This window comes from Mixophyes fleayi, chromosome 11 (genome assembly GCF_038048845.1).
Source record: "Mixophyes fleayi isolate aMixFle1 chromosome 11, aMixFle1.hap1, whole genome shotgun sequence".
In the NCBI taxonomy this organism is placed as follows: domain Eukaryota; kingdom Metazoa; phylum Chordata; class Amphibia; order Anura; family Limnodynastidae; genus Mixophyes; species Mixophyes fleayi.
Window position 1 is genome coordinate 64709609 of NC_134412.1, and position 22214 is coordinate 64731822.

The 22214-nt window shown below is 41.8% G+C and overlaps 1 protein-coding gene across 1 annotated transcript; it reads left to right on the forward strand.

Moving 5' to 3' along the window:
* The first annotated feature begins 2767 nt into the window (after positions 1 to 2767).
* On the forward strand, positions 2768 to 21648 carry LOC142108023 (nicotinamide N-methyltransferase-like). The gene is made up of 3 exons (XM_075191714.1): positions 2768 to 2924; positions 14872 to 15079; positions 21228 to 21648. The coding sequence occupies exons 1-3, from the start codon at positions 2768 to 2770 to the stop codon at positions 21646 to 21648; spliced, it is 786 nt and encodes a 261-aa protein (XP_075047815.1).
* Positions 21649 to 22214: the final 566 nt, after the last annotated feature.

The window sequence follows — 22214 nt, forward strand, 5'->3', positions numbered from 1 at the left end:
ATGGTCTCCAGAAACAGAGGACAGCCCAAGGGACTACTTGCAGTTGGGCAATTAAGGGTGGACAAGACACCCAAGGGATGTTGGACTACAACTCTCCTACCATGGATGTGTGCAACGGAGTGGCCCAGTTTTATTGTTGACTCATCTTATGACACAGGGCAGCATAACCCCCCACTCCAGCTGGGTGGGAAGATATGCCTGCAGCCATGGGACCCTGGTGGGAAATTGAGGAACTGTGTACTGCTGTCTACCTTGCCATCAGACCCAGGAGAAACCACAGCAGGCCAGAGACTTTGGACTTGGAAGAAAGGATTACTTGGAGCTAGGGAGCCACTAGGGAACAAGGGCTTAAAAAGTAGGGGAGGAATGTGACAAAACGAGTGTGATATGTGGATTATAGCAAATACTTTTTATAGCCCATGCTTTGTTCCCTAGCTCACCAGACTACAACTGCATTGTCCAATAACATGTGGCTAAGGGGACATTGTAGTTCAGTGTACATATGTATATTGTGTATTATATATTGATGACTTGCAGTAATGTTATTCATTGTCCTTAAACGGAAGCCAGGAGGGTTATGGGTAAAGATCAGGTGGTGTCTAGGATACAGGTGAGAGGGCTGGAGCTGCATTCATTCTCCTCCCTCCTTCCTCTACAGGAAGCATGGAACAGCTGGGGACCCTGTGACATCACAAAGTAGTGTAAGGGGTTAATTTTAGGAGGGGCTCACTTCTACCTTATCCTTGGAAGTAGGGGAAGCCAATTAGCATCAATTGTTCTCCTTAGGACTAGTCCAGACCTGCTGTCTGCATCCCAGCAGGGGGCTTTTGTGAAAGGACATCTCATCTTCACTGCCCTGTCCAAACCCCCTAGTCCTGCACTGACCAATGGTTAAGAAGAATAGACCCAGGGGTTTGCCCAGGGAGGGGAAAGACTGTGGAAATTAGACCTGGGATATAAGGAACGACTCCAGGGGGGAAGGGTGTTGATTCTGGGATTTCATTCATGAAGGTGCAAGATCTAGCTTTTGAGTTGTCGTTCTCTAATTAGAGTCTATATATGCAGCTGAGAGAAATCCATGGGTCGTGAAATCTGGACAGCCAGGTGACTATATATTCTTAAGTTAGTGGGGTAAGGGACGGATGATGTGGTAAATGTGCCTGGCATTTATTTACTGTGTGTATATAATATTCTAGTATTGTTTGTATGACAATAAATATACTGTTGTATTTTTATAACTGCATTTTGCCTGAGTGACCATACGAATCCTAGAAGGTACTGTGTAGCACTGGGCCAGATATACCCGGTATCTTCACACAATGCATCAAGCTTTGCTAAGCTTTGCCTTGCATGGACAGGTAATGCCATCTCAGGATGGCGTTACCTGTCATTTCTTTTGGGATTCTGCTAATGCCTCTTTGGCTTCACAGAATCCAATTCATGGCCATGGTAAGCAGGAAACGGATATCACAGGAGAGGGGTCACTTCACCGGGGCTCTCAGAGTAGCCCCTGCATGATGCTTCTTAGTGGTACAATATGCATCACTGCGATGTGCAGCGATGCCTATTTAGTTGCACTGCATCAAATTGATGCATAGACCCCTAAAAGAGATAATAAACCCCAAAAAATGTGTAAGGTTTCTGATTACACTACTGTAAAAAAAGGCGGTCATGAGTTACCCAAAGACCCCAACTTCTGGATACTATCATTCTCTTCTATGCAACCCTCTAAATACAAAAAATCACTATTAAAACATCTTAACAATGCAGCTAGAGCAGTAGTACCCACGCGCTGTAGATCCCGAACTCCTCCTTCGATTGTGGACTGGTTCAATAGAATTGACTATTATATGTTCATGGACAATATTATTCTCTCTGCCAATGATAAATTTGCGGAATATATGTTCACTTGGACGACCTGGATTGAGTTTAAAAACTCAGAGGAATTTAAATTTATATGCTCTACATCTGCTTAGCTCCTTATAGCCCTCTTTCCCTTTGTGTTTTCCTTTCTTCTCATCTACTCCTCTTTACGTCTACTCTATGTCTACCTACTCTTTTGGGAGTGTTCTTGATGTTATGTTTGTTATTGTATTCAAAATGAATGTGCAGTGAGCCACGTTAACATTTAGTACAAGTGGTTGTCCATTAGTTACAAATGTTGATTACCTGCAACATATTTTTTTTTATTTGTTCATACTTATGTGCAACCATGTAATACCTTTTGACTACTCGCATTGAATAAATAAAAATAAAGGCGGGTTCTTTCACAAAGCACAGCATTATTAGTCAGTGTATAAATAGCTTAGCAATTCTATGGTAATTCACATGCTGAACACAGCACACTGAACACCAAAGTGAGGTGAGTATATCAAAGTATGCATCAATATATCAAAATCAGTATATCAGTATACAACCAATACAGTGTTAAATTAGGATGCTTAAATTTTTTTTAAAAAAAAAACAGTTTTGTATGGATTTAATTTCCTACAGCAATCTTATGTATAATATACAAGATTTATGCATTGTTTTAATTGTTTGCAGGGGCTCATATTATGTCTTGCTTAGGATTCTACTCAACAGCATTCAGCTAAGAACCTGGGCATAGAAAAGATGTAGGATTATGAAAATTACATTCTTGCAGACATATGAGATAAAAGAACTCTGAATATTGTTTGACTACAGAGAATAACAGAGTATTTCTACATTACAGTAAAATGTGTTGATTCATTCTCACCATTTATTAACAGGTTGGTTGAAGTCAAACATGGAGATTGTATCCACATCGGAAGATCTTGTGATTGACAATAGTTTTGATGCAAAGATATACCTTGATATGTACTTTTCGAAGGACCCGAAAAGTCAGAAAATTGATGAAGACGTAAAGTATGCGCTCAAGTTTCTGGTTAATGTCTTTTCTTCAGGTATGTGATAATTTGTAATGTAAGAAAGTTTGTGTCAGGTTAGATTAGGTCTATGTAGCAGAGTTGGCATATTAATCTAATCAGTTTAACATTTTGTTGGAATTAAAAGATTGCTTTATACCAGGGATACTAAGCATTATAGATATTTTACTGATGATTTAAAAACAAGCTCTGTTATGTTTGCTGACAAATTTTATGTTATACCAAGATTCATTTAAATGAGGAAGTAACAGCTGCAGCAAGTGGAGTCAGGTGTGCCGTGACTGCAATTCAATCTGGGCCAAATTCATCCTGTCCAAGCATTAATAATAATATACAGTTTTATGACCACTTTTTTCATTATTAGACATACCAACAAAGTAATTATCACTTATTCAAACTTTGGGAGAAAGAAATCTGCATTTTTAAATTCTTACATTCGGCTGCCTCGTAGAACTTGCTGAACGAGGCTGCAACAAAGGCATACGCATTAATCAGGGATAGTCAATAAGAGGTTTCCAAACCGATGTAGCAGTCATGTCAATCGTAAATGAAACTGACAGAGAGTAGGCAAAACTGTGTTGCATTATTTCTCTTGCATTGTTACTTCCTCAATTGAACTAAAACCATTATTAACCAAACAGTACTATATGTTAGGAAGATTAGCCTTAATAAAACCTAGAAAATGTTATCATCATCATTTATTCATATAGCGCCAACATATTCCGTAGCGCTTTACAATTGGGGACAAACATAATAAACTAATAAACAAACTGGGTAAAACAGACAGAGGTGAGAAGGCCCTGCTCGCAAGTTTACAATCTATGGGACAATGGGAGATTGACACATGAGGTTAAGTCTCCATTTTGCATCTTGGCCCAGCCAGACTGCAAAGGTAAAAGTGACTCATAAGCTAAATGAACCCGTCACACAACAATGTTGGCCAGGGGGTAGTTGTCTTGTGTGAAATTGTGTAACAGGCTAAAGGTAGCGAGGTTAAGAGGGTGGCTGAGGAATATTATAAGCTTGTCTGAAGAGATAGGTTTTCAGAGAACGCTTGAAAGTTTGTAGACCAGAGGAGAGTCTTACTGTGCAAGGGAGAGAATTCCATAGAGTGGGTGCAGCCCGAAAAAAGTCCTGTAACCGGGAATGGGAGGATGTAATGAGGGTGGATGAGAGACGCAGATCTTGTGTAGAACGGAGTTGCCGAGCTGGGAGATATTTTGAGACAAGAGAGGAGATGTATGTTGGTGCAGCTTTGTTGATGGCCTTGTAGGTTAGTAAAAGTATTTTATATTGGATTCGGAACAAAACAGGCAGCCAGTGTAGAGACATACTGTTTTCATATTGTTTTATTTACAAATACATTTTTATAGAACCTATTTTTGACTGGAGTAAAGGGGTGGCACCAACCACACAAGGTTTTTATATAATTTTAAATATGTTACATTCATTTTAATATATAGGGTATTCCATAAGTGGGGAAGCACCCTTTTAAAAAATTTAAAAAAATAGAGTTGCATCCAAGATGGTCAAATTCAAGATGGGGACCACACAGGCCACATAACCTAAAAAGTTTCCCCCACTCCCAGATCATATGTGAAGACACTGGGTTAATATTTACGTACTCATTTCGGTTTTAAAGGAGTGTTTCCATGCTTATGGACCACCTTGTATTTCAGTATTGGATATCCTGCAAAATAATGCATAGTTTGCATTCTATGAGTTTGTTTTAATGTATAAAATTAATATTAGGAGCATAGCATATATATTTTATATAATCCTTAGAGTGACTAGAGCCCATCTTGAAAAGGGAGCATGCTCTTCATATAGATTAGCTGGTCAATAGATACCAATGTTTAATGGGAATATCAAGTGAACACAGAAAAATAATGCAAGCATTTTGAACATACTTCTGAAAGCACTACCAGGTGACAAAACAAGTGTGGAAAAAAGCGGAAAAAAAGCGACCAAGGGGTCTATTTAACATTGGCTAGTGGGTGGCAATATGTATCATCTTGTATTGCTGCCTACTGCAATACAAAATCTACTGCCAATTGTATTTACCATGGCAGGGCTCATTGGTGAGTCCTGAAAAAAGCCACATCCTAAACTAACTAAAAACTCCTTCACAGGCAGTCAAACGCTGCCTTTAAAGATATAGAAAATATATAGAAAATATTAACTTCCCAGAACATGTCTTAATATTTCATGTTTTGGGTTATCATTGTGCCACTCTTTAATTGGGGGCAAAAACTGCACAAGGGTTGTGAAATTTTGATACCAACTGTATAGGAAAACCAAAGTAGTCTCAAATCTTTCGAAATGATATATAATATTGTTTTAATTACACTATATTTGATATGTAAATGTGCGGGAGGTTATGACTGGATTATTGAAAGGGGTATTATGTATCTAGGATATGTTCATGAAAAGTTATGGAAAAGTTATGTCAAACCTTTTAGAATATTGGTGGACATATGCACAGCCCCTCTGAATGCCCTCCTTGACCATGTTAACCATTTGAATGCTGGAAAGTAAATTGTTAATCCATTTGACAAACAAGCTTAATGTGTGCCAGCGTGTACATTTGAGTAACATAGTTTTTATGTGTTAAGTGTTAACCCATTGATTCTTTGGGGGTACATTGCTAACCTGTGTGTAATAAGGAGTATAGTGGGTGACAGTGGTTGACAGTATATTGGAGTTCTATTGCTCTTATTTAGTAGCTGATAGCAGAACCTTATAACCTTATAAACTTATTGCTGTATAGGTGACCAATAATGAGGAACTAATACCATAAAATGGTTTACAATATAACAAACATCAAACATATAAAAATGCAATCAGAATAAAACATATTTTATTGGTGTCAGAGCACTGTTTGGGACAATTCAGCGTATAACCTGTGCAATATGTCAGTGAAATATTGAGTGCTGGAATGGTGTGTAACCCCAAACGTTAAAAATCCAAAGTCAGTGATGCTGGGAGTATGTTTGTGACAATCCTATTGCAATAATACTGTCTACATTTGAATTGTAAACCTAATAATACGGCTAATAATACGGCTACATTCAAATTGTCGACATAATAATATGGTCTACATTTCATTTGAATATAATACTGATGCAAATTAACACATAGTTCAATAATTACTGCAAGGCACCTCTTTGTGTAATACTGATATAAACAATATCTCTTGAAGATAAACTGAAGCAGATTATACAGTCTTTATACAAGACCAATGCCAGGAAAAAACTTCCTACCCAAATGCGTACTGCAAACATAAAGCTTGGTGGAGGAGGAATAATGGACTGGGACAGTTTTTCACAGTTTGGCTTTGACCCGTTAGTTCCAGTGAAGGGATATCTTAATGCTATAGCATGCAATGACATTCTATAGACTTTGAGGCAACAGTTTGGGGAAAGGCCTTCCTGTTTCAGCATGACATTCCTCTGTGTACAAGGTGAGGTCCATAAAAATGTTGTTTATTGAGTTTGGTGTGGAAGAACATGACTGGGTTGCTCACAGCTGTGATCTCAACCCAATCACACACCTTTTGAAAGAATTGGAACACAAACTGCCAGCCATGATCCAAAATCTAATATAAATCCTTTGCAGAAGAGGAATCGTTGTTATAGCTGCAAAAAGGGGACAAACTCCAAAACAATGTCCATGGTTTTGGAATGAGATTTCCAACAAGCACATATGGATGTGATATTTGGGGTGTCTACATATGGGACTAGTATATAAAAGAAAATGCAATCTGGAATCTAGATGACTAATGTTTAAACCAAACTAGTAAATATTGTAGACAGATAACTTGATTTTGTTCTACTTTTTTTCTAGATTGTGGGAACACGTTTGTGCAGTGCACATCACCAGAGCAAGAAATGCAGCAAAATTAATGTATTAAATTAAAATGAACATGTTATCATTACAAGAAATTAATTACACAAAGCAGTATGACACACAAATGCATTGTCATATATATGTGATTAAATATATAATGACATGCATGGATTTGTTAAAATAAATGATTTAATTATTGATTAAATAAAATACTTATTGCATAATAGAAGTAAAAATGTATATATGTAATAAGCAAATAAAATACTGTATATATTAACAAATGTCAATTCAAATTCCTACATTTAACTTCATAAGTCCCCATATTGCCTACATACCAGTACATAGCCACTGTACATCCATATAAGTTCACATGCAACCAGAGAAAAAATATGCTCAAATGGCCGAATGCACACATAGGGCTAGATTTACTAAGCTGCGGGTTTGAAAAAGTGGGGATGTTGCCTATAGCAACCAATCAGATTCTACCTTTCATTTTGTAGAAGGTACTAAATAAATGAAAGCTAGAATCGGATTGGTTGCTATAGGCAACATCCCCACTTTTTCCAACCCGCAGCTTAGTAAATCTAGCCCATAGACTCACATGACCAGTGGTAATGGTTAATCCGATGCCTTTACTAATGACACTGAGTATAAAGACATATCTAATCTGATTGCCATAAAAGCGAGCTGCTTGAAATGCTGACTTACATTAATAGAGACACAGAACATATCCGAAAACACTAGCTTGCAGACTGCTATCAATTTGAAACTCCCGGCAGCACACACTTGCACACTGCATAGCTGGCATCCATGCAGGTTTGCTTGTAATTATGCACTATTATACATATGCTGCAGGAACTTTCTATATGCTGCTCATCCGTGCAGTATTACTGTGTTGTGGACACAGACTCCTCTTATATATCTAGGGAGACTCCGGTCACCTGCTGGGCGCTTTTGAGAACTTTATATACTGATGGCCACGCAGCTACTATAGCTGCGACTGTCCCTGTTAGTATCTGGATGGAAGTAACTGCACGAAGACAAAACTTCTGGTTATCTGCACTGGCTGCACATGCGCAGTAGCACAAAACGGACATGTTCTCCTCCTGGACTACCGGGAATACAGGCATCCTAGGAAATGAAGAGACGGAGCAAACCGCTCCAATATGCTAACTTCATATTTCACCATATCATATATGGAGGTATATGATACGGGTTAGGTACGTTATTTCATTTGTGAGTAGAACGACACTGGTTACAGAAACATAAATATATTAAAGACTATAAGGCGGATATGAAAAAAGTATAGACTTACCATGAAAGTGACACAAAACATTTCCGTTGTGAGTGCTATAAATTGCTACTACCGAAAATCCTGACAGTTGAAATTGATATCACATAAAATGGCAATATTGAGTTTCCCATTGTTAAAGCGGTAATGGCAGGACCCGGCGTTTTACCCTAATGTCAATAGTAACCGTAATTCTAATCATAACTCTAACCTTAACCAAACCTAATCCTAACCTTAACCCTAAACCTAACCCTCAGTTTGTATTATCCTCCTGGCATTGCCACTTTAAAAGTGGGAAACTCAGTATCGCCAATTTATGTGACATCAATTTCAACTGCCAGGAGTTTCTGTAGTCACAATTGATTGCACCCGCATCGGAAATGTTCTATGTCACTTTCTTGGTAAGTCTATATTTTTTTCATGTCGGCCTCATAGTCTTCCATATTGTCACGCACCGGACTCCCGCTGCCTCCCCGGGAGCCGGCGGGTGTACCCGCTAACTACAGAGGCCATCCCCACCAAGACCCGCTATTCCTTTCACTTACCTGGTCCACGCTGCTGCAACTCTCCAGCGCTGTCTCTCCCCTTCTTCCGTTCAGCGCTCAGTGGTTCTGCGCATGCGCAGAACCGTCTAACTGCTTTATGTGTTCTCACTGCCCTCTATTGGCTGGTCAATTGGAACTGCACTATATCTACTTCCTCTGACCAGAACTCAATGCTGGTTCTTTCAGTCAATCCCTGACTTTAAGATTGGAAACAGCTCCTGTGTTTTTGCTATTCCCTCAAGCTTCCAAGCTACGTCTCTCCGGGGAACTCACCTCCAGGTGACTACGCTGCTAGCATTCCGGTAAAGCACTTCCAAGTGGCGATACTATCTTTTCCTGCTAACCAGCTCCCTAGTGACTACTTCGCTGAACATCTCAGTTATATTTTCTCTCTCGAGTGACAACGCTGCCAAACCTCCCGCCTAAACACCGCTATCAAGTGACAGCGCTGCTTCCACCTGATTCTACGCTCCGTCTGCTGTGTTCGCTGAGAACTTCTCCAGGGGACCGCGACCTGCAAGTGGAAGCCGCAAAAGCCCATATTCCCTTGCGGGAATCTCTGGTGAACACCTTTCACTTGTTAGACTCCGCGCCCCTCGCTGAAGTAACGTCAATCTCGGCTGAACTATCAGGATCCAGTTGAAGTCCCTCTGGTAACGTGACACTAAGAACCAGCCATGTCAGATCCTGATAGAGAACCTTCCGCCAAGGACATGCTTCAACACCTGGTTGGAAGAGTGGAGCGTCAGGATGCAGTTCAGATGCAACTTCTGCAAGGTTTGCAAACTCTTGCATCCCGTTTAGACGCCTTACAGGAGACCCCGCCTCAGCCGGCTGCTCAACCACAAGCAGTCGAAGTCCCTGCTGCAGCCGCTTCCTCTCTGCGTTTGCCTACACCCTCCAAATTTGATGGTGATCCTACCTCTTGCCGAGGCTTTTTAAATCAGTGCTCCATTCAATTTGAGTTATTACCTCAGAATTTTCCTACTCCCAGGTCAAAAGTCGCTTATATGGTCTCCCTCCTATCCGGGAAAGCCCTGGCATGGGCCTCGCCTCTTTGGGAACGTAATGACAATCTTCTCAATGATGTTTCCGCCTTCACTTCGGCATTCAGGAGGATTTTTGATGAGCCGGGACGAGTGACGTCCGCTGCTACTAGCATCCTAAGACTACGTCAAAATTCCCGTTCTGTGGTTAATACGTTATTGAGTTTCAGACCCTAGCTTCCGAGCTCCAGTGGAACGATGAGGCTCTTGTTGCTGCCTTCTGGCAAGGGCTGTCAGATAAAATCAAGGATGCCCTCTCTTCTCAAGAATTGCCACCCACCTTGGATGCCCTAATTTCTCTCTGCAACCGGGTAGATCTTCGGCTTCGGGAAAGATCGTCCGAGAAAGACCTTCCTAGACGGTCTACCTTTCGTCTAGCTCCTCGTTTTCAACCACCTACATCTACGGATGAGCCTATGCAACTGGGGCGCTCCCGTTTATCTCCGGATGAAAGAGAGAGAAGAATGAAGAATAAACTATGCCTATATTGTGGAGATCCTGGTCACCTCCTGGCTTCATGTACCCGGCGTTCGGGAAACGACAAACCCTAGCCTGCACTGGAGAGGTCAGTCTAGGGACTCTTACTTCCTCTCCAACTTCTTTTCCAGATCTAACGTGTTCTTTCCCTGTCACCTTACATCTGCTTTCAGGGCCCCAGTCGTCCAAGGCCTTGTTGGATTCTGGAGCAGCCGGGAACTTTATGTCACAATCTCTGGTTACTAGGCTAGCGCTGCCCACTGTTCCGCTGAAAAAGCCCTTGGCTACTACGGGCATTGACGGTTCCCGTCTCCCTAATGGAAGTATTCTTAAACGAACAAAACCCATCTCCATGCAAGTTGGGGCTCTCCACTGGGAAAAGATTTCCTTTCTCGTTCTCCCACTAACCATCAGCCCAATCATCCTAGGTCTACCATGGCTTCATCTACATTCACCCCATCTGGATTGGCCTTCATCACAAATCATTGCGTGGGGTCCTGCCTGCCCTCGCCAATGCCTAACACCAGTCAAACCTCTCGGCTTCACACAGATTCCTTCAGAACCCACCACAGTTATGTTACCGCACCAGTATTCTTCCTTTTCGGATGTCTTCTCTAAAGCCTCCTCTGAGCGTCTACCACCCCATCGAGCTTGGGATTGCCCCATCGATCTCATTCCGGGGAAAACTCCTCCACGAGGTCGAGTCTATCCGCTCTCACTGCCCGAGACAGAGGCTACTACACTCTACATCAAGGAAAATCTGCAACGTGGTTTCATCAGACCTTCCTCCTCACCCGCCGGGGCCGGGTTTTTCTTTGTGAAAAAAAAAGATGGAGCTCTCCGTCCGTGTATCGACTACAGAGGCCTGAATTCCATCACTATTAAAAACCGCTATCCCATTCCATTAATCACCGAACTCTTCGATCGCATTAAAGGTGCGAGAATCTTCACTAAACTCGATCTACGCGGAGCTTACAACCTGATCCGGATTCGCTCTGGGGATGAGTGGAAGACGGCTTTTAATACACGGGACGGCCATTACGAATATCTAGTGATGCCGTTTGGCTTATGTAACGCCCCAGCCGTTTTCCAGGGGTTTGTGAATGAAATCTTTCGCGATCTGCTATATTCCAATGTCGTAGTATATCTGGATGACATCTTAATCTTCTCCAAAGATCTTCCCAATCATCGTTTACATGTGGCTGAAGTTCTTTCCAGATTACGTACCAACCATTTGTTCTGCAAATTGGAGAAATGCATATTTGAGGTCCCTAAGTTGCCGTTCCTGGGCTATTTGGTTTCTGGCTCCGGTCTACAAATGGACCCGGGAAAAGTTCATGCTATAATCAACTGGCCCCAACCAACTACACTCAAATCCATTCAACGTTTTTTGGGTTTCTCCAATTATTACAGGCGCTTTATTGCTGGTTACTCATCTGTGGTGGCACCTCTGACAGCTCTCACCCGAAAAGGGGCAAACCCGCAAAATTGGACCGCAGAAGCATTGGAAGCGTTCCAATTTCTCAAAAGAGCCTTTTCATCGGCACCTATCCTCCAGCAACCCGATGTCTCTCTTCCTTTTTTCCTAGAGGTGGATGCATCTTCCACCGGTGTAGGAGCAGTTCTTTCGCAAAAAAATATTCAAGGCAAGTTCCATCCCTGCGCTTTCTTCTCCCGCAAGTTCCTGCCAGCAGAGAGTAATTACGCCATTGGGGATAAAGAACTCCTGGCCATGAAGTTGGCTCTAACTGAGTGGCGTTATCTTCTAGAGGGGGCTCGTCACCCGGTTACGATCTTCACGGATCATAAGAATCTACTCTATCTCCAGTCAGCCCAATGCCTGAATCCACGTCAAGCCCGCTGGTCCCTCTTTTTTACCCGCTTTGATCTACGGGTCACCTTCAAACCCGGTATCAAAAATAGGAAAGCGGATGCATTATCCCGGGCTTTCCCAGAAAATTTGGGATCAGACACCTTGCTGGAACGTCCCATCCTGGACTCCAAATGCATTAAATTATTCTCAACTTCCTCAAACCCCATTCCCCCCCAGGGAAAAACATTTGTTCCTCCTCATCTACGGAAGAGCCTTCTTCACTGGTGTCATTCTTCACGATTTTCAGGTCATCTTGGCTCTCGTAAAACATTCGAACTACTCTCTCGACAGTACTGGTGGCCCAAATTCCACTCCGAAGTTAAAGATTTCGTGGCTGCCTGCCCTATCTGTGCCCAAAACAAAATTCCTCGCCAGGTTCCACAAGGGTTACTTCAACCTCTTCCACTACCTACCAAGCCATGGACCCATCTTAGCATGGACTTCATCACTGACCTACCTCCAGCTAATAAATTTAATACCATCTGGGTTATTGTGGACCGTTTCTCGAAAATGGCACACTTCGTTCCACTCATCGGCCTTCCATCCTCAGCATGTCTAGCTCAACATTTCATTAAGGAAATCTTCCGACTACATGGCTGCCCCGCTGAAATTGTCTCGGATCGTGGGGTACAATTTGTCTCAAAATTCTGGAGATCCCTTTGTCATCTTCTGGGTATCCGTCTGAAATTCTCCTCCGCATATCATCCCCAGACCAACGGCCAGACAGAAAGGGTCAATCAGGATCTGGAGACGTTTCTCAGGATATTTTCTTCAGCCAACCAGAGTAATTGGGTGGATTTGCTACCCTGGGCAGAGTTCGTACATAACAATTCCTTTCACGAATCCACATCAACCACTCCGTTCTCCGTGGTATTTGGAGGCCATCCGCGTATGCCAGAGTTTTCAGCCCTCCCTCCCACCCAAGTTCCAGCAGTTAACACTCTTCGACAGGACTTTCTATCCATCTGGTCTCGAGTTCGAAAGGCCCTTCAGAAATCCTCTACTCGCTACAAGCTGGCAGCAGATAAAAAACGCAGAGCTATTCCTCTTTTGAAGGTTGGCGACAAGGTGTGGTTATCTACAAAGAACATCCGTCTTAAAGTGCCCTGCATGAAACTTGCTCCTCGCTACATTGGTCCTTACAGGATCATTCAAGTAATCAGTCCCGTGTGTTTTAAGCTACGGCTATCACCCACTCTACGTATTGCCAATGCCTTTCATATCTCCTTATTGAGACCACTCATCATTAATCGGTTCTCGGTTCCTGTCACATCTACCACTCCCCTTTCTCTCCAACAAACTGATGAATTCGAGATCAGCCATATTCTGGATTCCAAAAATTCTAGAGGAACAATCAAGTATTTAGTGGATTGGAAGGGGTACAGTCCCGAAGAGCGCTCCTGGGTACGGGCTGCAGACATCCGTGCTCCTCTTCTGCTGAAAAAATTTCATTCCAAATTTCCGAAGAAACCAGGTCCTAGGTGTTCGGCGCCCACCTCTAAAGGGGGAGGTACTGTCACGCACCGGACTCCCGCTGCCTCCCCGGGAGCCGGCGGGTGTACCCGCTAACTACAGAGGCCATCCCCACCAAGACCCGCTATTCCTTTCACTTACCTGGTCCACGCTGCTGCAACTCTCCAGCGCTGTCTCTCCCCTTCTTCCGTTCAGCGCTCAGTGGTTCTGCGCATGCGCAGAACCGTCTAACTGCTTTATGTGTTCTCACTGCCCTCTATTGGCTGGTCAATTGGAACTGCACTATATCTACTTCCTCTGACCAGAACTCAATGCTGGTTCTTTCAGTCAATCCCTGACTTTAAGATTGGAAACAGCTCCTGTGTTTTTGCTATTCCCTCAAGCTTCCAAGCTACGTCTCTCCGGGGAACTCACCTCCAGGTGACTACGCTGCTAGCATTCCGGTAAAGCACTTCCAAGTGGCGACACTATCTTTTCCTGCTAACCAGCTCCCTAGTGACTACTTCGCTGAACATCTCAGTTATATTTTCTCTCTCGAGTGACAACGCTGCCAAACCTCCCGCCTAAACACCGCTATCAAGTGACAGCGCTGCTTCCACCTGATTCTACGCTCCGTCTGCTGTGTTCGCTGAGAACTTCTCCAGGGGACCGCGACCTGCAAGTGGAAGCCGCAAAAGCCCATATTCCCTTGCGGGAATCTCTGGTGAACACCTTTCACTTGTTAGACTCCGCGCCCCTCGCTGAAGTAACGTCAATCTCGGCTGAACTATCAGGATCCAGTTGAAGTCCCTCTGGTAACGTGACACATATATTTATGTCGCTGTTGTTAGTGTCGATGTAATGTCGCTTGGAATGGTAACTACCTCCGAATAATACTATGGAATATAGCCTCCTCCCCATGATGCAGAGATACTTGTACACAATCTGCTAGATCTGTCCATTTCCGGTTATTACTTTATATGGGAAATAAGATAAACATGAAAGCTCCTGCTTTTGGTCACAAAAGCACAAAAAGTTCAGGACCTGAATTGCCTTAGCATAAAAATGTACTGCGTTCTCACGTGAGACGCATTATCATGCACACAAACGGGTAGTAGAATAGGCCTCTTAAGGTAATTTAAAAATAAATAAATTTTGCTTTTTAGTTTTACTCCACTCCTATTTCTGCTAGGCAGAGAAAAATACCCGACTAACTCAGGTGTCAAGTACCATTATGAAACTATTTCACAAATTCTGTTAAGAATATATTTTTGTGTTCATGCAAAATAGGATAATCTTTATGATATTACTGTTGGTGGTGTGTGTTGACTGCCATCACATATGTGTGTGCACCCATTGTAGAATACTCTTTTCTCTTATCCTTTTGCTAATAGTTGAAATAAAATGGTTGTTTTTTTCCCCCTCTCATTAGGCCGTGTGAAAGGCAAAAGCTTGATAGAGATTGGTGCAGGTCCTACTATACATAATATTATACCTGCCTGTGAAATCTTTGAAGAAATCTACCTTACTGATTATACAGAGGGGAGCCTACTACAAGTTGAAAAATGGCTGAAGGATAGCAATGATGCTTTTGATTGGTCTCCATTCCTACAATATGTTTGTGCCATTGAAAACAACAGGTATTTCTATAGTAAGATCAACTATTAAAACTTCAAAGGCTTGCCCATCTTTAGGCAACTCTTTCTCTGTATTGACAAAGCTGAATAAGACTGAATTGATTGCGTCCTTCTGTGCAGGACCAAATTTACATAAACAGCCCTGTCCGGCTTCTATTGGAAGTGAATGGGGGAGTACTGGAGGTGCACCTACCCCATTTATTACATGGGGGCATTAAACACACAGGCGTAGATGTCCATAAGTAAACAATCCTGTGAATCTGTTTACATTGGTAGGATTAATATCATACACCTAATACTCATATGCAATATATTTACACATAAGGAGACAATAATTTGTGCATGTAAAGAGGTACAGACATTAATTTACAAAAATAAGTATTTGCTGCAGGACAATTTGCAAATAATCATGGTTTACACTCTCTTTGTGTGTATATGTTGCTCTGAAAATACATGAGTTAAACAAAGTATACAGATATCAAGAAAGCTAAGTCAAATACACCCAAAATTGAATAATATACCTATATAATATATACCTATATAATATATATACAATATTCCCACATATTTTGGGCCTCATAAATGTAGTTAATGTTTTTGTTTCAGGATTAAAAAAAAATATAGATGCAGTTTAACTGAAGCAATAAGAATGCTTGGGGTTAGGGAGAATTTAAGGTGCACTCTTTTGGGCAGCTTAGCATCTGTACAGCCTTACTGAAAGTGTTGTAACAATGCTTCCCACAGATCACAATGTTGGCAAACCTTTAAACTACTTACACCCACCAAGCAATATGCCACAAATAGATGTTAAATTGGCTAGGAGTAAGACTTTAATTACATTTGAATGGCTGAAATCACCATATAATGAGTGTTCTATAAACAAGAGGTGTCAGCAGTGTTGATATCTGAAATTCTCCTTCCCACTGCAGCAGTAGAATAAGCATTTACAGAGGCATCAACCAGTGTGTAACCTCCAAAGTGTACACCACACCCTTATTATTATTACATGGATGAGAAGAATTTCCACTTAGTTATCATCATCATCATCACCATTTATTTATATAGCTCCACTAATTCTGCATTGCTGTACAGAGAACTCACTCACATCAGTCCCTGCCCCATTGGGGCTTACAGTCTAAATATCTGAAATTCTCCTTCCCACTGCAGCAGTAGAATAAGCCTTTACAGAGGTATCAACCAGTGTGTAATCTAAAAAAGTGTACACCACACCCTTATTATTGTTACCTGAATGAGAAGAATTTCCACTTAGTTATTCCCCTAGTGTGAACTTCCCCTTTAATCTAAGAGTATTGAGATAAAAGCGTCTTTACAAAAGTGGCACTTTAAACTAGAGATGGGCGGGCTCGGTTCCCCGAGAAACGAACCCACCCGAACTTTGGGTATCCGAGTACCGAGACTAACTCTCCCGCCCGCTCGGAATCCAAGTCAAGGCCGAACGTCATTGTGACGTCAACGGATCTCGGGGCTCGGTTCTCACGATACTTGAAGATTATAAATACCCGCCTCCACAGTAATCCATCACCATTTGACAGAGCGAAAGAGCAGGGTTTAGTCACAGGCTGATTAGGGCAGGGGCAGAGAATACAATATTCTGATTCCAATTGTGCTAACAAAAATCGCTAGAGAAGAGAGGAGGATAGAGAGTTTTTTTATTCTTCTATATTTGGCACTTAAAGTGCTTTTTGGCTGTCCCCCATTATTTTGCCTAAATATTTCTGGCTGTCAAAATTACTATCTGTCAGCAGTATCTACCAAATAATTTTTAGCACTCCCCAGTACTTTTGGGGTGTCCCCCATAATTGTGCATAAATATTTCTGGCTGTCAAAATTACTATCTGTTAGCAGTATCTACCAAATGATTTTTAGCACTCCCAAGTGCTTTTGGGGTGTCCCCCATAATTGTGCATAAATATTTCTGGCTGTCAAAATTACTATCTGTTAGCAGTATCTACCAAATGATTTTTAGCACTCCCCAGTGCTTTTGGGGTGTCCCCCATAATTGTGCATAAATATTTCTGGCTGTCAAAATTACTATCTGTCAGCAGTATCTACCAAATAATTTTTAGCACTACAAGTGCTTTGGGCTGAGAATGGATTCAAAGCAGTCCAAATATGAGCAGAATGAGCAACCAGGTTCTGTCACCAGTCCTGCTGTTAGTGTTCCCAGTACGTCATCTGGGCAAGGCGATGTCAAACTACACAATGTTTCGAAATCAGTTCAAAAACAAAACAAAAAAAATTCTTTGTTGAAGCGAAAAAGAAGCGTTACTGAGCAAAAGTTAAGTGCCGATAAAAAAAAATTGCCAACATGCCATTCTACACACGCAGTGGCAAAGAGAGAATGAGGCCTTCACCTTTTGCTATTAGTGGTAGATCCCAAAAAGTTACCGAGCCTACAATTGGTGCACAACTACTGTTACGCTTCAAAGCCGAGCTGCAAGATAACAGTAAGGCATTAGAGGATAATGTTTGCTCTGATTCACAAATGACACCAATCCCTGTGGAGAGTCCATCCAACAGTGGGATGTCTAATCGTGAGAATTCTGCTGATGTGTGCCTGAACAGCCCGAGTGTAGCCGGTGATGCACTAATTGAGGATGCCACTTTAGAATTAGAAGAGGATGAGGGGGAGATTTGTGTAGGCGATGAGGGCGCTAATGAGGATGTTGATGAGGATGAGGTTGTTTGTGTAAGTCCTGCACCAGTGGCAGCAGTACTGGGACATGACACGAAAAAGGCCATTGTCATGCCTGGGCATAAAACAAAAAAATCCACTTCTTATGTGTGGAATTATTTCTACCCAAATCCAGACAACAATTGTATAGCCATTTGTAGTGTATGTCAAGCCACAGTCAGTCAAGGGAGGGACCTTAACCATCTTGGAACCTTGTCTATGTTACGCCATTTAACGAGAGTTCATGGCAAAGTGTTGGGAAAAGCTGAAAGATGTTCCCAAAAAATTACAAGCACTCCATTATCAGCTAGGACCCTCTGCTCACCGACATCCCAACTGCTACAAAATACACTCACCACACCATCCTCATCAATATCCTCAGTAGCGCTCGGAGTTAGCCCGGCATCCCACTTATTAAGGCTGGATGACTCCTGCACTATTATTGATTCCTCTGAAGAAAGCTTTAGACCCACTGCTGCTGCTGCTGTTGCTGCTGCTGGGGGTGAATCGTCAGCCCAGAGGCAGGTCAAGAAAATGAGTGTCCTACATTTCAGCAATTAACTGTGAAACAATCTTTTGCGAGGGGAAGCAAATATGACAGCAGTCACCCAGTCGCCAAGCGAATCACAGACGCCATGGCTGCAATGTTAGTGTTAGATCTGCGTCCAATCTCCACAATAAAAGCAGCCGGTTTTTCACAGTTAATTGAGGTTTTGTGTCCGCGTTACAGAATTCCATCGCGACACCATTTCTCCCGTAAAGCAATCCCACAACTATACCAAAAAGTGTGTAAAAATGTAGAGATTGCGCTGAAAAATGCCATTTTGCCCACTGTCCACTTAACCAAAGATATGTGGTAAAGTGGAAGTGGCCAAACCAAAGACTATATGACTGTGACAGCCCACTGGGTTGGTCATTCACCTTCACCAGCAGGAACAGCAGCAGCATGTAAACCACTACATAACATTTGTCACAGGCAGGCCACTCTTTGTATCACCGGCTTCACTAACAGGCATACAGCTGACAATTTGTTACGCAAACTGAGAGATGTGATTGATACATGGCTTATACCATTTGGACTCTCCCCAGGATATGTCATTTCTGATAACGCCAACAATATAGTGCGAGCATTACAGCTGGGTGATGTCCAACACATTCCCTGTTTTGCTCACACCATCAACTTGGTGGTGCAGAGCTTCCTACGAAATAACCGTGAGGTGCAGGAGATGCTTTCGGTGGCCCATAAAATTTCAGGCCATTTCAGGCATTCAGCCACAGCATGTAGGAGATTACAGCAGCTCCAAGAGCAGTTTAACTTGCCCTGCCACCAACTTAAGCAAGAGGTGGTAACTCGGTGGAATTCCACCCTATACATGCTTCAGAGGATGGAGGAACAGCGCAAAGCCATCCAAGCATATTGCACAAGCCATGACATTGGGAAAGGAGGGGGGATGTATTTTACTCTTGCACAGTGGGGAATCCTTTCAGTGCTGTGCAAGGTGCTGAAACAATTTGAAGTTGTGACGTGTGAGGTGAGTGCAGACTCTGCTAGTTTGAGCCAAGTCATTCCTTTAATTAGACTATTGGAAAAGCAGCTTGAGAAAATGAAGGAGGAGCTGAAAGCAAGCAATTCAGCAAAGTATGTTGGCCTTGTCGATCAAGTACTTCATTCGCTTCACAATGATCCTCGAGTTATTAAGATCTTGAACTCGGATCAGTACGTTTTGGCCACTGTGCTTGATCCAAGGTTTAAGACCTACATTGAGTCTTTACTTGTAAATAAGCGAGATGTGAACTTTTACAAGGAGCTATTGCTCAGCAAGTTGGCCGCTGAACTGGGCCTTGGCTTGATGACGTGTCCTCCTTCACTTTCTCAAGCTGCTGCTGCTCGTACAAAATTACATTTCCCAAAAAGAAGTAGGGTAGACGCAGGGGGCAGACCAGAACAGTTTAACATCTGGGCTGGTTTGAAGGTTTTTTCAAAAAAATGTGTCACTTTGCCCATAACTCCATCCAATACAAGTATAAACATGTAAAGGATGGTGGAGGATTATTTTCAAGAGGTAGTTGATATGGAAATGTCAGACAGTCCCTTTTCTTACTGGGAAGAAAAGCAGGCCATTTGGAAACCCATGTACAAACTTGCTTTGCAATACTTAAGCTGCCCACCCTCCAGTGTGTACTCTGAACGAGTGTTCAGCACAGCAGGGAACTTAGTCAGTGATCGCCGTCGAAGGTTACTTCCCAAAAATGTGGAGAAAATGATGTTTAAAAAAAGGAACTACATCTTCCACGAATAAGGCCTTCACCATCCAAGACATCCAAGCCTTGACTGTTCTCTAATGGCGGATTCAAGCTGCGAGGAATTGATAGTCTGTGATGATGATGTACACACTGATGAGGGTGAGGATGAAGCTGAAGATAATGATGATAACATCTTTTTAAAACTTTCTATGTAAGTGTAGGGTGCAATCTACCCAAAGAGGAAAGGGACTTGTGGCATTTCCATATCACGTACCGTCTTCAAAGGCTGCTGTTTGGGCAATTCCTCCTCATAGACAGAGTGACCCCAAACTGGCTTTGTCCATTTCTCTTAATATTGTACAGTCTATAACGGCTGAATTTTTTTGTATTTTCGACAAGTGGAGGGGGGCCTAGAGAGCCAGAAACCAAACTGGCTTTGTCCATTTCAATTAATATTGTACAGTCTATAACGGCTGAATTATTTTGTATTTTCGACAAGTGGAGGGGGCCTATAGAGCCAGAAACCAAGCTGGCTTTGTCCATTTCAATTAATATTGTACAGTCTATAACGGCTGAATTTTTTGTTTTTTTCAACAAGTGGAGGGGAGCCTATAGAGACAGAAAGCAAACTGCCTTTTTCCATTTCTTTACATATTTAACTATAAGTGTAGGGTGTAATATACATCCAAAGACGATGACTGCATTACCAATATGCATAGATGGAGAGGAAGACAATCTGTTTTGTGTGTAGAATAAATGAAGGCCTACCTACCAGGAATTAAACTGTTTTTTTGATAATTTATTAGCTTTACAATTAGATTACTTATCTATGAAACAGGTGGAGCACTAAATTGGGTTATTTTAGGCCCAAAAACATTGATTTTCCAATAAAATAGCAAAACAAAAACAAACAAAACCAAAACCAAAACACGCAATGGCGGTTTTGCAAAACCAAAACCAAAACCAAAACACGACGGTAATCCAGATCCAAAACCGAATACAAAACCAAAACATGGGGGTCAGTGACCATCTCTACTTTAAACTGACTTGTTTTTCTTAGCACCAGGTAACTGATTATTGAGCCTTGCACACTTATATATCTTCTGACACATCTAGTTATTTTGACCATTCTTTCTGTAACACAAAAATCACAACATGCCTTTCTTATATCAGTTCTGAAAGTATTTATATATTCCCAAATTTATTTTATAGATCCACCCCTGAAGAGAAAGCAAACATGATAAGAAGAAAAGTCTCACTGATGAAGTGTGATGTCAGCCAGACCAACCCACTGCAACCCAATTCCCTTCCATTGACAAACTGTGTGATCACTACAGCGTGCCTTATTTGTGCTGCCAAAAACTTTAAAGAGTATAAAACTGTTGTTAAAAATGTTGTATCTTTAATCAAACCTGGAGGGTATTTGATTATATTTGATTACTTTGGAGCTTCATATTACATGCTTGGAAAGGCAAAACTTCCAGTTTTGACACTTGATGAAAACATTGTCAAGGAAGCAGTGGCTGAGAGTGGATGTGAAATTGAAGAGTTTAAAATTTTTACAGACTTTCATATTCGAGAGGAAGTATTTGATTGTAAAAAAACATTCTGCCTCTTAGCCCGTAAGCTATGAGGTAGAAGTCAAATCATATTTTCAGTGTCCATTGGCCTCAAATATTCATTAAAAGACAACTATATTAGTGATAACATATACAGCTTTTTACAGTGATCTATACAATATTGTCTTACTATATTTCATGCACATCAAGGTTCTGATTTAGAATTGGACATACTTGCAATATCTGTGGCACTGCACAAAGGTAGATGAACACATTATTGCATGTACACATAATTCATCATCAACATTTGTTTATATAACGGCAGCATATTCTGTAGCACATTACAATTGGGAATGAACACAGTAATAAAATATAACTGGGTAATACAGACAGAGAAGCAAGATGATATTGCTCAAAAGCTTACAATCTATAGGACAATGGGAGTTTGAGACATGAGGTTAAGTGCTACATATTGCATATTGGTCCAGCCAGATTGGAAAGGTAAAAGTGCTTAGTAGCCTCTATGATTCAGTCACAAATCAATGCTGATAAGAGGGTTGTTGTTTTGAATGGAATGTGTAGAGGAAGAGGTGGGTTTTCTGAAACTGCTTGAAGAGTAGAGGAAAATCTTGTTGTGCTG